The 12,971-nt window shown below is 67.7% G+C and overlaps 1 protein-coding gene across 1 annotated transcript in view; it reads left to right on the forward strand.

The window, feature by feature from the left end:
• Window positions 1-12,971, forward strand: part of PLCH2 (phospholipase C eta 2) — a 67,555-nt gene that overhangs the window by 39,464 nt on the left and 15,120 nt on the right. The window contains exons 2-8 of the mRNA XM_057550342.1: window positions 4,108-4,254; window positions 6,064-6,329; window positions 6,522-6,650; window positions 10,020-10,190; window positions 11,860-11,953; window positions 12,107-12,310; window positions 12,591-12,711. Coding sequence (XP_057406325.1) covers window positions 4,108-4,254; window positions 6,064-6,329; window positions 6,522-6,650; window positions 10,020-10,190; window positions 11,860-11,953; window positions 12,107-12,310; window positions 12,591-12,711 — 1,132 coding nt within the window. The remainder of the gene's footprint in view (window positions 1-4,107; window positions 4,255-6,063; window positions 6,330-6,521; window positions 6,651-10,019; window positions 10,191-11,859; window positions 11,954-12,106; window positions 12,311-12,590; window positions 12,712-12,971) is intronic.

A 12,971-nucleotide genomic window follows, 5' to 3' on the forward strand; every position in this document is an offset into this window, starting at 1 on the left:
AGGCTGCCCGGCCTCTGGTGCCCTCCGGCGCCCTCTGGCCCTGGCTCTGTGGCCTGGCCCGGGCTCCGCCCCTCTGGCTGGGGAGGGAAGGCTGCCGGCCCCAGCACAGCCCAGGAGCAGTGGGGTTTATGGCAGTGAGGACCGGGGGCGCAGGCCCAGCACTGCCACAGGCGGCCTGGGACACGGATTCATGCCGTCCCTGCGGTGCCTGGGCAGGGGGCACAGGGTAGGCTGGGGGCTCGGGGGCCCAGCGGCAGGAGGGACGTGAGGTCTTCAGGGCAAGACCCCAGTCCTCCCGCAGCCGTGACTGGGGTGGGGTTCTGCCCCCCGGCCTGTGCCCCCTTGTCTGCCAGGCTGGCCTGCCCTGGGAGCCTCCGACGCCCGGCAGCCCCTGGCCCACAGGAGGAGGGGGTGCCGCCCGCTCTGCCTCTCCTGGTTGCCCCTCGTCTGGGCCTTAGCTGGGTGGCCTTGACTGGGCCTTGTGTCCGGTCGGCAGGCAGCAGGCGGGTCTTCCCCAGGCCCGGCCCTCCTCCCCCAGGACAGGTCGGTCATGAGCAGGGCAGCTGGCCCAGGCCAGCCCAGCCTCTGGGGGCAGAATGCTGTGAGGAATGTGCCCCCTCCGCTGGGAAAGGTCAGTCTTGGGGGCTGGTCCTTGGGGGCTGCGGCTGCACGCCAGGGGCCTGGAGCTGGGTGACGGAGGCAAGGAGGGCTCGACCCAGGCTTGGGGACCTGAGCCCTTCAGCTAGTGCTGGGAGTTGCAGCAGAAAGGGGCCCAGTAGGCCTGGGGTCCCCCTCGGCCAAACAGGCCTGCAGGCAGTCCCGCCCAGCTTGGTTCTAGGGTGCCAGCCCACGGGGAGCTGGGTGCTGGGGGGCAGGATACTACTGCTTCCGTCCCACCTCCAGGCCCACTGGGACTTCAGGAATCCACTCGGAGTTCCCCTGGAGTACGAGAGATGTGGGGTGAGAGCAGGGCCTTCTCCTGGGGCACAGGCTGGGATGGAGCAGAGCATCCGCCCTGCGGAGGCGGGTAGGGAGACCCCCTGGCAGGGCCTGAGAGTGTGCCCAGTGGGTGGTCCCATGAGGACCATCACCCCAGGCCTTACAGCTGTGGTCTTCAGGTCCCCAGGGAGACCACCTGTCTCTCCTGCCTGTCGTTACTCAGCCGGGGCGTGGGGGCTGGTGGCCTGGGGCCTTGGTCGACACTGCCACCTGCCTGGTCCCCTCCTGGTCCCCAGCTGGGAGTTCCCTTGGCCTAAATCCTCTGGCCAGCTGGGCTGGATCCAGGCTTGGATTAGCGCAGGGGATTGGGCAGAGGGTGGGCGGGGCGGACAGAGGCCCTGCAGCTTCCCCACCTCAGGCCCTGGGGCGTTGCTTCTCCTGGGACCCCTCTGTGGCCCTGGTGGTGGGTGGGCTGGCTCGGGGGCCACTGGGGACAGCAGGTGAGAGGCCAATGCCAGAGGCGCCTGGGAGCAGCCCTGCGGGGACCTCGGTGGGCAGTGAGGGGGAGGAAGAAGCCAAGGAGAGAAGGGGGCCCCGTGGAGCCCCCGGGCTGCCTGCCACTGCCTGACCTGCCGCTGAGGTGGGGTTGGGGGCTGGCCCTCTCTGGCCTCCGTGAGCCCAACCCTGGCCATCATCGGGGCATGTCTGTCCCCTGGCCATTTACCCCCAGCCGGACCAAGGGAACGGTGGCCTGGCTGGCGGAGGCCCTCCTCTGGGTCGGCGGGAGCGTGGCTGTGTCCCCGCAGTGGCAGCTTGGCCCACTAGGTAAGGGAGCAGCCCTGTCTGGTCATCTGGGGCGGGGACCGGCCTGCTCCTCCCTGGCCACAGCCCCGCCCAGCCCCAGGGGCACTGGGCTCAGGAGGGGGGCTGCTCCTGGGGTTGTGAAACGCCTGGGGGCTCCCACCCCACCTCCATGCAAACCTGTAGCCTCCTGACCCCTCGGGTCTCCCTCTGGGGATCACGGGGCTCCGGCAGCAGCCCCCGGGGTGCCTCTCTGACCCCCCCGCTCAGGGCCTGGAGGCTGAACCCCAGGCGGGCAGCGGGGAAGGAAGGGGTGGGGGAGTCAGGGGTAAGGAGGGGCCGGGGCCACGGTCCTGGTGGATGTGCCCCGAGCCCCCAGCCTACCCTGTGCCCCCTGCCCAGGCACCGCAGGGACGGCATGAATCCGTGTCCCAGGCCGCCTGTGGCAGTGCTGGGCCTGCGCCCCCGGTCCTCACTGCCATAAACCCCACTGCTCCTGGGCTGTGCTGGGGCCGGCAGCCTTCCCTCCCCAGCCAGAGGGGCGGAGCCCGGGCCAGGCCACAGAGCCAGGGCCAGAGGGCGCCGGAGGGCACCAGAGGCCGGGCAGCCTGGGACACTCCCTTGGGTCCAGGGTCAGGGAGGGTAGGTGGCGCAGGCTCTGAGGAGACAGGACGGGTCACCTGGGCTGACCACAAGAACCTGGACACTGTCTGGGGGGTCCCTGTTACTTTGGGGGGCAGTGACACCTTCGGCCCAGGTGTGGTGAGGCCAGCGTGCTGGTGCTGGACGTGTCGGCCCTTAGAGGCCCGCAGAGTGCCCGTCGCTGCGGTGAGACTCCGGAGGGTAGAGTGTCTGTCTTAGCGGGGCCGGCCCACGGAGGGCCCCATTCAGGTCCGCTCGCCCCTCCGGCTCTCTGTTCCAGCCGGCGGATGGGGCCTGGTCCAGGTACCACCTTCCAGAACCTGGTTCTAGGCCTCTGGGGCCCATCCCTGTCCCCATCCCGGCCTCCCGCCTCCTCCCTGCTACCTGCGTCCTGGCAGGCACACCGCGTCTTTTCCTCCCGGTGTCTCCCCTGGAGCCCAGCCTCCATGTGCGCGGCTCCCCGCTGTGCCCCCCGCCCAGTGCCTGCAGTTCAAGGTCAGAGGTTGGCTTCCTCTGAGAGGTCCTCACTGCCTGTTCCCTCGGGCTGACACTGCCCACGGGCCTCCACAACACCACCTGAGGGTTCCTCATCGGGGGGACCTCGTGGGTTAATTACTTGGTGCTTCACCTGATGGTACCTCCTGGGTCCCGGGCTTCCTGTAGGCAGTTGTGAAGGGCCTGAGGGGGCCCAGGACAGACCTGCCCCTGGGACTTCTGGAGCCTGCTGCCTCTCCAGCCTGGCCAGCCACGGCCTCTCCTGGTACCTGGGAGACGTGCAAGCTGCAGACCGGAGGCTGAATGGATGGAGGAGGAGGAGGAAGAGAAAGGAGGAGAGGGGAGGGGGAGGAGAGGAGAGGGGAGGGGGAGGAGAAGGGAGGGGGAGGAGAAGGGAGGAGAAGGGAGGAGAGGGGAGGGGAGGGGAGGAGAGGGGAGGGGAAGGGAGGGGAGGGGAGGGGAGAGGCAGCGGGGCCCCTGGGGGAAGGTGTGGGCTCTGTGCCCTCCCAGACCCGTGTGGCGCCTTGGCCTCGTGGAGGCTCCTCCGTGGCCCCCGGGTGGATGTGTGTGGTACCACCCCTGTGGCGTGTGTGAGGAGGGCGGCTTTCCTGAAGATGCCACGGGAAGGGGATGCAGGCTCTCAGGAGTGCCTGCGGCCGGGCCAGTGAGCCAGGCTGGGCATCGTGGGGGGCTGCCTGCATGCCGCCCACCTGGGCCCACCCTGTGCCTGGCCCGGGACCTCGTTGCATAGCAGCTCCTGAGAGCGGGCTCGGCCACCCCTTCCCTGTGTCCTCTCGTGTGTTGTAGCCTTTGGGGCAGGTCATGGTGGTGGAAGGGGGTGGGTGGGAGGCCGCTGAAGCAGGGCAGAGCTGGGGGGTGGGCAGGGCCCGTCTGGGACCTCACCTGGGCCTTGGGCCGCAGGACCACTGGGGAGGCCAACAGGAGCCCGGCTGGGCAGAATCGGTCTGATTCTCTGTGTGGACTCTGGCCTCTGATCAGGGTCCCAGATTGGACCTGTGACCTGGGCCGGCGCCTGGGGCCGCAGGCAGGCCTGGGGGTCTGAGTTCGGTGCCCTGGTGGGTGGGTGGTCTCTGCACCCCCCTGAGCACGTGGGGGGTGGGGCTGAGGCTGCGATGAGCACAGAGGGGCTGCCGCAGCGCTCACCGGCCCCCCGTCTGTGTCTGCCTGTCTGTGTCGGTCCGTCTGTGTGCCGGGTCGGCGGGCCTCCAGTGGAGCGATGCATGAGCGCCATGCAGGCGGGGACACAGATGGTGAAGCTTCGTGGCAGCTCCAAGGGCCTGGTCCGCTTCTACTTCCTGGACGAGCATCGCTCCTGCATCCGCTGGCGGCCCTCACGCAAGAACGAGAAGGCCAAGAGTGAGTGGGGTGGCCCTGGGTGGGGGAGCGGTGGGCAGGGCAGAGCCCGCAGACCAGCACCCAGGGGGGCAGAGGACCCTCCCAGAGCAGCCACTGGGCAGCTGAAGGGGCAGCAAGACCCTGAGCCCTGGAAGTCCCCAGGCCTGGCCCATGGGCTCAGCTGGCCTTGGAGATCCTCAGTGACATCTGGACGCAGTGGGGTGAGGGCCCTGGCCCTGCTGCCCACCTAGCAGAGCCCTCTGGGACTCAGTGGAGACTGAGTGGCCCCAGCGCCCAGCCCTGCACCGGATGCTGAGATGGGCTGAGAGGCAAAAGTCCTTCAGTCTAGCCGGGGAGATAAGACCGCTCATGAGCAGAGAGAGAGACCCTGCCGGGCACCCTGAGCGTACGACCCCGGTGCCGAACGCTGGCCCAGGCAGCCTGGGGTGTGAGCAGCTGACAGGCGTGTGGAGGCTGCAGAGCTGTCCGGATGGGTGGTGGCGGGCAATCAGCTGTGAGGATTTGGGCAGAGGGACCAGGCTGGGGGTCCTGGGGGTCAGGAAGAGACACGTGAGTCCTTACAGGCGACAGAGGGGACTTTACGGCCCCTCCTCTGGCTTTGGCGACTGGAGAGACGCAGGTGTGCCGGGGCAGGGCCTCAGCCCTGTGGTTGCTAAGGGCACTGCTGCCACCTTGGGGCCCAGGAGAGAGCCACGCTGTGGAGCCCCCGGGGAGGGTGTCTTGGAGGAGGGGGCTGGGACTGCCCTGAGGGCCCCGGGGAGGTGGAACGACCACTGGCTGCTCAGGCAGGAGCCCCTGTGCTCCATCCGGAGCGCCTGCTCTGTGCCAGGCACTGTTCCCAGCACCGGGCATCCTTTGGGAACTGAGCCGCCATGAGGCTGGTCTTTGAGTGCGAGGTGGGTGACACCACCTAACGGTAGGATAACTTCACATCATGCTGAGTGACGAGAAGAACACAGGATGGCAAATAGAGGGGAGCAGGTGGGTGGGGGTCGTGGAGGCCCCTCTGGGGAAGGGGTGATAGGGCAGAGACCAGCAGGCTAGGACGGGGGGAGACCAGCTGACTCTGGCCGTGGAGGGGTCCCCAGGAGGGAGGAACAGTGTGGGGGGCAGCTGTCTCCTGACTGTCAGCGCCCCCTAATCCGGGGGCCCAGCACCCCTACCCCCGCCACGAACATGCGTGCACACAGGCAGCTGGAGAAGCAGGCTGGGGGAGCAGGGGAAGCGGGAGCTCCTGGGGAGGGGTCAGTGGGGGCAGAAGACAGAAGGACTCACGCACCCTTCACTGCGCGAGTGGGGAGGACCCGTCGTTATTGCACGGGACACGGTAACGTCCAGGGCGGTGCAGAGCCTGCCGCCGGGAGCAGGAGCCGGGCAGGGGGTGCAGTGCTGGGGTCCCTGGCCGTGCCGAGCCCAGGGTGCCTGCTCCCAGCGGGGTGCTGCCCAGCTGTGCCCCGACCACCTGAGAAGGGGCCCTGCCTCAGGCACAGGAACAGACCCTGCAGCCGCCCTTCCCAGCTCATCTCCTTGCGGTGACTCAGCCTCTGAACGGAGGCTGCACGGAGCTGCAGGTGCTGCAGCCAGCGATGAGATTCCTGATGGCGCCTGAGCTGGTGCGCGCCAAGCGGGACCCCGCCGCCCCCGGCCCCCGCCTGCTGATGCCAGACTTGATTACCGAGGCGGCCCCAGGCTCAGACGGGGCGGGCAACCCCAAAGGGCCCCAGCTGTTGCTGAGAGCACCTTGGGGCCTGCGGCTGGAGGACGCCTGGCCCCGGGGAGGGCCGTGACCGTGCCCCCCGCCCCCTGCAGTCTCCATCGACTCCATCCAGGAGGTGAGCGAGGGGCGGCAGTCAGAGGTCTTCCAGCGCTGCCCCGACAGCAGCTTCGACCCCAACTGCTGCTTCAGCATCTACTACGGCAGCCACCGAGAGTCGCTGGACCTGGTCTCGCCCAGCGGCGACGAGGCGCGCACCTGGGTCACCGGCCTGCGCTACCTCATGGCCGGCATCCGCGACGAGGACAGCCTGGCCCGCCGCCAGCGCACCCGGGACCAATATCCTCGCGGACGGCGGGGGGTCCCCCGGGGACCACCGCTCACTGTCCACCGTGTGGGGCGGGTGAGCCCCGGCTGGCTCACATATTTCGGGAAGGGGAACTTGGGCGGGGTCCTCCACGCCTTCCTGCCCGGGGAGGGGAGGGGAGGGGAGGGGAGGGGAAGCGCGGCCGGCCTTGCTGCACCTCCGTTGGCCCCTAACTTGGCCCCAAAGTGGCTGAAGCAGACATTTGACGAGGCCGACAAGAACGGCGACGGCAGCCTGAGCATCGGGGAGGTCCTGCAGCTGCTGCGCAAGCTGAACGTGAACCTGCCGCGGCAGAGGGTGAAGCAGATGTTCCAGGTGAGGCCAGCGGGGCCGCCGGGGGTCTCGGGCCCCGAGCGAGGGTGCCTGGGGGCAGGCGTGTGTCCGGGAGCAGGCCGGCCCCGTCCAAGCTGCAGGAGGTCCCGGCGGTGCCGTCCAAGCTGCAGCAAATGGCAGGGAAGCAGCCGTCCTGCACCTGTGCGGGGCGGTCAGTCAGATGCCCCAAGCTGCCCCCTGTTCGCGGCTGAGCCGGCACCACTGCAGCAGCTCCCGGGGCCTCCCCAGGCCGGCGGACCGGGCGTGTGGGCAGGCACCGGGTCAGCGAGGGGGCCACCCGCAGGACCTGCACCCCATGTCCCACACTGCCCCGCGATTCCCCAGACTTACTCAGGTGCACGGGCCCTGCCTTTTGGGCAGCAGCTCTGGTTACCCACCGCCCAGCCTGTGGTCCCCAGCCACCCCGGTGTTAGCCGTTATGAAAGTGCATCCTCAGCTGAGTGGCCGCCTTTATTGTCTGTAATTAGTTTCTCCCTTTGCGGAACCCCTGCTGGGCCGGGGGAGGAAGGCGGTGTCAGCAGGTCCTGGATCCGGGTGGGGATGGGCGAGCAAACTCCACCCTCACTCAGGCCTCACTGTCTTGCTGCCACCTGGGAAGAGGGTTCCGCGAGGTTGAACCAGGCCCTGCACCCCAACAAACACACGCACACACACACACACACACACACACACACACACGCACACAGCCAACCGCTCCACGAGGCTTGGCCCCCGGCTGCTCCCTTCTGGGCTCTCATGATGGGCGGGAGGTTGTGCTCGGCTGCAGCGAGGGGAGCGGGCCGGCTCAGAGCACGTGGGTCCGTGTGTGAATGGCGGGGGCGGGGTGGTGTGCGCAGGATACCCTGACTGCTGGGTGAGGACTGGGGGGCTCTCAGGGCCCCTCCTGAAGGCCCCAGCGGGGACAGAGCCCGCCTGGGCAGTGGGGAGCCGGCAGATGGCTCAGGCCCGCAGAGCAGCCCCACCGTTCCCTGCCTGCCCTGCTTCCAGGGGCAGCTCGGGGGTCAGCAGTCCCTTCCAGAGCGGTGAGGCTGTGTCAGGGGCTCAGACTGGCCTCGGAGGCAGGACGAGAGATGAGTGCCCCCCACGGAATGGGTGCGAGTGGGCACAGGCTTCTGGGCCCTGAAGGTCCACCACCAAGACCTGGCTTGAAAATGCCCCCCGCTGGGAGCTCCGGAGAGCCCACGCCCCCTGCCCCTCCTGTAAGGAGGCTGGGCCTCTCCCGCACCCCCTGGGCACAAAAGGGGCTCCCCACAAAGCCCTCTGACCAGCCGCAGGACTAGTGGTGTCCGGGCGCTGTCCAGACCACTTCAAGGAGGACCTGCCAGTGGGGCCCTGGAGAAAGGCCAGCAGGGGGCTGTAGGCCAGGAGCTGCTGACCCCAGACCCTGGGCAGCTCAGCCCCAAGTGGGCGTTGTCCACGGTGGCCCCTGAGCACCTGGGCCTCCCTGCCCATCTGCACGGGGCCCTCTGTGGGCGCTCGGGAGCCCAGGGGAGGAGGGCTGACCTCCAGCCGGGCAGAGCTGCTCTGATAATTAGTAACAATTTTATGGTCGAGAAATCTCAATATTGTTTCCACTGCCTGGAACTGCCCTAATCAAAGGAGAGATCTGTATGGTGGGTCAAGAGTGGCTTGAGCGTAATTTCATTAAGCCTAAAATAACCGTGGAACATAGGCGAGGCCGCACCCTGGGCGGCTCTGAGGCCTGGCCCAGCAGCACAGCTCCGGCCGGCGTGTGCTTTCAGCCGCTGCGGTTTCCCTTTGTGGAGAGGAGAGCGGCTGCGTGACCACATAGAGGGGCGTTTCTGGGGCCGAGGGCTCAGAGCCGCCTTTCGGGCCCCTGAGGGCCTCGTCGTCACAAAGCATTTTCAGCCCCCACCTCGGCATGCTGCCCAGCCCGGAGCCCGCGGAGAGGCCAGATCACCCTGCAGGTGGACACTCAGCAGATGGGCATCTCTGCCCAGCTGCAGCCACGGCCCCCGGGAGGGCGACCAGCCCGACTCTGTCCCAGAGGGGCCCTTTGACCTGCAGTGAGTGCCCTGCCCGGGTCTGTCCCACCAGCTCTAGACACAAGGCCGCCCCCAAACCTGGCACAGACACAGGGGTCCTCATCTGGCATCTGCTGGCCCCGTGCAGGTGGCCCTGGGCTGGGCCCCTCGTACCAAGCTGGCCCTGTCCTGGCCTTGGTGTGAGCACCCGGCGTGGGCACCCGGGTCCTGGAGGGAGATGCTCGGGCTGTGCTGGGCGCCCACCTGGGGGCCAAGCCACAGGGCCGGGGCAGGCAGGGCAGCCTTCCCAGGAGCCCGACTCTCTCTGGGGCCGGGGACATGGGGGTGGCTGCGGCCTGCACCTGGCTCGCTGGTGATCCTTCTGGTTCAGAGGGGACCTCATTCCCATCTCCAGCCACCCCAGGTTGTGTGGCCGTAGGAGAAGAGACAATGCAGACGCCCCGAGGGGCCGGCGTGCACTGCTATCCATGGTGCTGAACCTGGGGTCTCTTTTTGCCGGGCAGTAGCACCCACCCCCGCCCCCCGCCCCCACCCCCCACCCTACTCACCGGGCTAAGGACCCGACCTCGGCACTCAGGGTCTTGAGCACCTTCCACATGGCCCTTCCTGCCCAGCTCCAGAGACCCCCATGACCCTGTAGCACCTCAGGCTTCCTAGGGGCCGCCTGGCCTCCATCACTGGGTGCCCTTGTCCTCTGGGTCTGTCCCTGGCCTTGGCTCTTGGTGTCCCCAGGGCCTGACACCTCAGCAGGTGCTCCCTGAGTGAGTGGATTCATGCAGGAGTCTGTGGTCTCATTAGCGGCCTGGGGGGCTCCTGTGGGTAGAGTGTGAGCTGCTTTCTGAGCAAAACGAGGACAGTGGCTGAGACCAGCGTCCTCTCATCTCTGCTGTGGCAGCCAGAGTCTGGGATTCCTACATGCCCAGGGGCCCTGCGCTTTTCTAATCAATGGATGGCCAACCCTAATTACAGATCACAGCCCAGCGTGGGCACTAACTCCTGGGTGGGGTGTTGTTGGCTGCAGGGTGGGGTATTTCTCCAGAGTGGGGTGACTTTGCTGGGTTCAGATGCAGGTTGACCTTGGAAGGCTCGGAAAGGGGAAGGTGGGGTGAGATCTGTGTTAACGGGTCACTCGGTGGCTTCTTGGTGGGAGAGGCGCGGGGGACCCCAGTGAGGATGCCGCTGCCGGGCTTGGGGGGCACTCATGAGCCCGTGACGTGGGCAGTGATGCTGGAAGGGGTAGGGGGGATTCGACTCAGGGCTGACTGAGGAACGGGGAGCTTGCAGGCACCCTCGCGGCTGAGGCCCAGGGTGGGATGCGAGGGGACCCGGAGGCCTTGCGTTACAGGAAGCGGACACAGATGACCACCAGGGGACTCTGGGCTTTGAGGAGTTCTGTGCCTTCTACAAGACGATGTCCACCCGCCGGGACCTCTACCTGCTCATGCTGACCTACAGCAACCACAAGGACCACCTGGACGCCGCTGACCTGCAGCGCTTCCTGGAGGCGGAGCAGAAGGTGGGGCCCCCGCAGGCGCCGTGGCCTCACCTCGGCCTCCCGGGGCATTTGAGCCCGTCCACAGCGTGGCTGAGAGCTTGTGGAAGTGCAGGCACCAGTCTGGCATTTGAGGCCCACTTACTGGACCTGCCTCGGTTCCCCGCAAGGGCCAGCCACCAAGCCGGTGGGGAAGGAGCGTGGCTCAGCCCTGACCGTGGCCCCCCCAGAACTTCCAGAGGGGAGCCCGTGCTTGACCACGGCCCCGACATTAGCGTCGAGCGTCTCCTGGCCTAGGCCCCTTGGCCCAGCCTTCAGGCCTGGTCCAGCCACGTGGGTCTGGCCGGCTCCCACCCCCAGGGCTCTGGGCCCATTGCCAACTCACTCCAGCATTCGTCCAGCAGACGTGCAGATGCCTCTGGGTGCCAGCAGGGTGTGCCTGCCCACCGTCCTCGACCCCAGGCTGCCCCACCCCTCCTGAGAGGCCGAGTGCTCCCCGGGCACTGCCTAGCTGAAGCTCAGGGGTCTGGACCCCTCATCCCGGGCCCGGGCTGGGGAGGGGAAGGCCACCCGCTGAGGGGACAGCGCTCCCACAGGGGGGCTTGGACCGCAGACAGCCTGGGTGCGGCTACTGTGGGCAGCACCGGAGTGAGGCTGAGGGGCCGCTCTTCCAACAGCTGCCATGCTCGGGGGTGGAGGGAGGGAATGTGGCCTGGGCTGGGATGGGCAGAACTGACCCGTTGCTCCCTGACCTTTGCCCTAAGCTCTCCAGAACTCTTCCTACCGTCTGGGGCCAAAACTGTCCACCAGCTGGGTGGTTTGAGCCCTGGGCCCCTGACTCTGGGCCTCCTGGTCCAGTAACAGCTGGGCCAGGCAGGGCCTGTGTGTGTCAGCGGCCCGGGGCCACAGACACCTGGTGTCAGACGCCTGCAACAGTGGTGGCTCTGGCACTAACTGCCCTTAAGAAGTTACTCTGTGTCCAGACTCAACTTGCTGTCACTCAGAATGGCTATAGAAACTGTTGAACAAAATCCAGCTCCGAGCTCTAACCCCATTTGCCCCTCCCCCTCCACTACACACCCACCCCCCCACATTCCCGGGGACGCGCAGGTAGCCCCACTGGTAGGCCCGCCTCTGGGAGCGGGGGGCTCCTGGGGGCTGCACCGTGGGGCCCTGGGAAATCACTCAGCCTCTGACACACGGGTCCACCGATGGGCAAGGCCACCTTGGGCTCGGCTGCCATGCGCAGTTTTCTTGCGAGGGACTTGGGGAGGTGACAGGAGGGGCCGGGGGAGCCCCCTGGGCTCCTCCAAGGTGGGACGTGGTCCTGGCTCTCCCGCACCTTCTCACACCAGGCCTCGTTCCCCGCCAGCCCACCCTGGTCCACAGCTCTCGAGACCCCTAACATGGCAGCGGTGGCGGGTGGCCCGGCCGATGATGTCAAAGATCTCTCCCCTGCCAAGGATCCTCAGTCAGCGCCAGCTCTTCCCAACCCAGGGGACCCTCTGTAGTCTGCTGGTCACTGAGTCCCAAGTCTCATGCCATTGCGGGTGGCCAGGGAGCCCCCCAGTCGGGGGGGCACGCCGCAGGGCCCAGGGCCTCAGCCTCGCGTGGTCAGCGCCCGTGCGTGGAGGCGGTCCGAGGTGGGCCCGGAGATGGGCCAGCCTGGCCTCAAGCCCCTGCTCTGGCCTAGATGACGGGCGTGACCCTCGAGAGCTGCCGTGACATCATCGAGCAGTTTGAGCCCTGCCCGGAGAACAAGAGTAAGGGAACAATGGGCATTGACGGTGAGTGGGCGCCGCGCCGGCCCAGCTGCGCTGCCAGGTCAGCGGGGTGCGGAGGGGTCCACGCGGCTTGGGGGCGGGGGGCCCCGAGATGAGCCCGCGGCGGGGCTGGCACACGGGGCTGAGCCCCTTGCCCCCACCGTGCTCCCCCAGCAGGCTTCACCAACTACACTCGGAGCCCCGCGGGCGACATCTTCAACCCGGAGCACCGCCGCGTACACCAGGACATGACGTGGCCGCTGAGCCACTACTTCATCACCTCGTCTCACAACACCTACCTCGTGGGCGACCAGCTCACGTCCCAGTCGAGGGCGGACACGTACGCCTGGGTCCTGCAGGCCGGCTGCCGCTGCGTGGAGGGTGAGTGACGCGGCTCTGGGACCCCGCGCGCCCCTCGGCCCCAGGGGCCGGGCCTTGGCCGTGGGCTGACGTCTCCTGTGGGAGGGCGGCGTGGCCCCGAGGAGCCCTCTGGAGTCTCCGGGCACGGTCTCTGCCCTCTGCCTGGCAGGGGCTGGGATAGGTCTCTCCTGGTGTTAAGTGCGGAACAAGAGGACCGCCTCCGGTTGGCCTCCACGGACTGTGGGTCTCTGGGCATTGGTGGTCCGGCCCCCGGAACCCACTGAGGCCTGTCTGCCTCCAGTGGACTGCTGGGATGGGCCTGACGGGGAGCCCATTGTGCACCACGGCTACACTCTGACCTCCAAGATCCTCTTCAAAGACGTCGTTGAAACCATCAACAAATACGCCTTTGTCAAGAACGAGTGAGTGGCTGGGACTGGGGGTGGCTGGCCCAGGGGGTGGGGGGGAGGGGCTCAAGGGCCTCTTTCTGCCCCTCCTGCACATCCTTTCTGCGGAGCAATGCAACATTTTGGCGGCTGGTTTACTGTTGAGGATGAGGGGCAGGGGAGGGGTGGAGGAGAGGGAAGGCGGTGGATGCAGGAGTAACAGCTGGGCCAGGCAGGGCGTGTGTGTCAGCGGCCCCGGGCCACAGACACCTGGTGTCAGACGCCTGTGACAGTGG

Source organism: Balaenoptera acutorostrata, chromosome 1, assembly GCF_949987535.1.
Source record: "Balaenoptera acutorostrata chromosome 1, mBalAcu1.1, whole genome shotgun sequence".
In the NCBI taxonomy this organism is placed as follows: Eukaryota; Metazoa; Chordata; class Mammalia; order Artiodactyla; family Balaenopteridae; genus Balaenoptera; species Balaenoptera acutorostrata.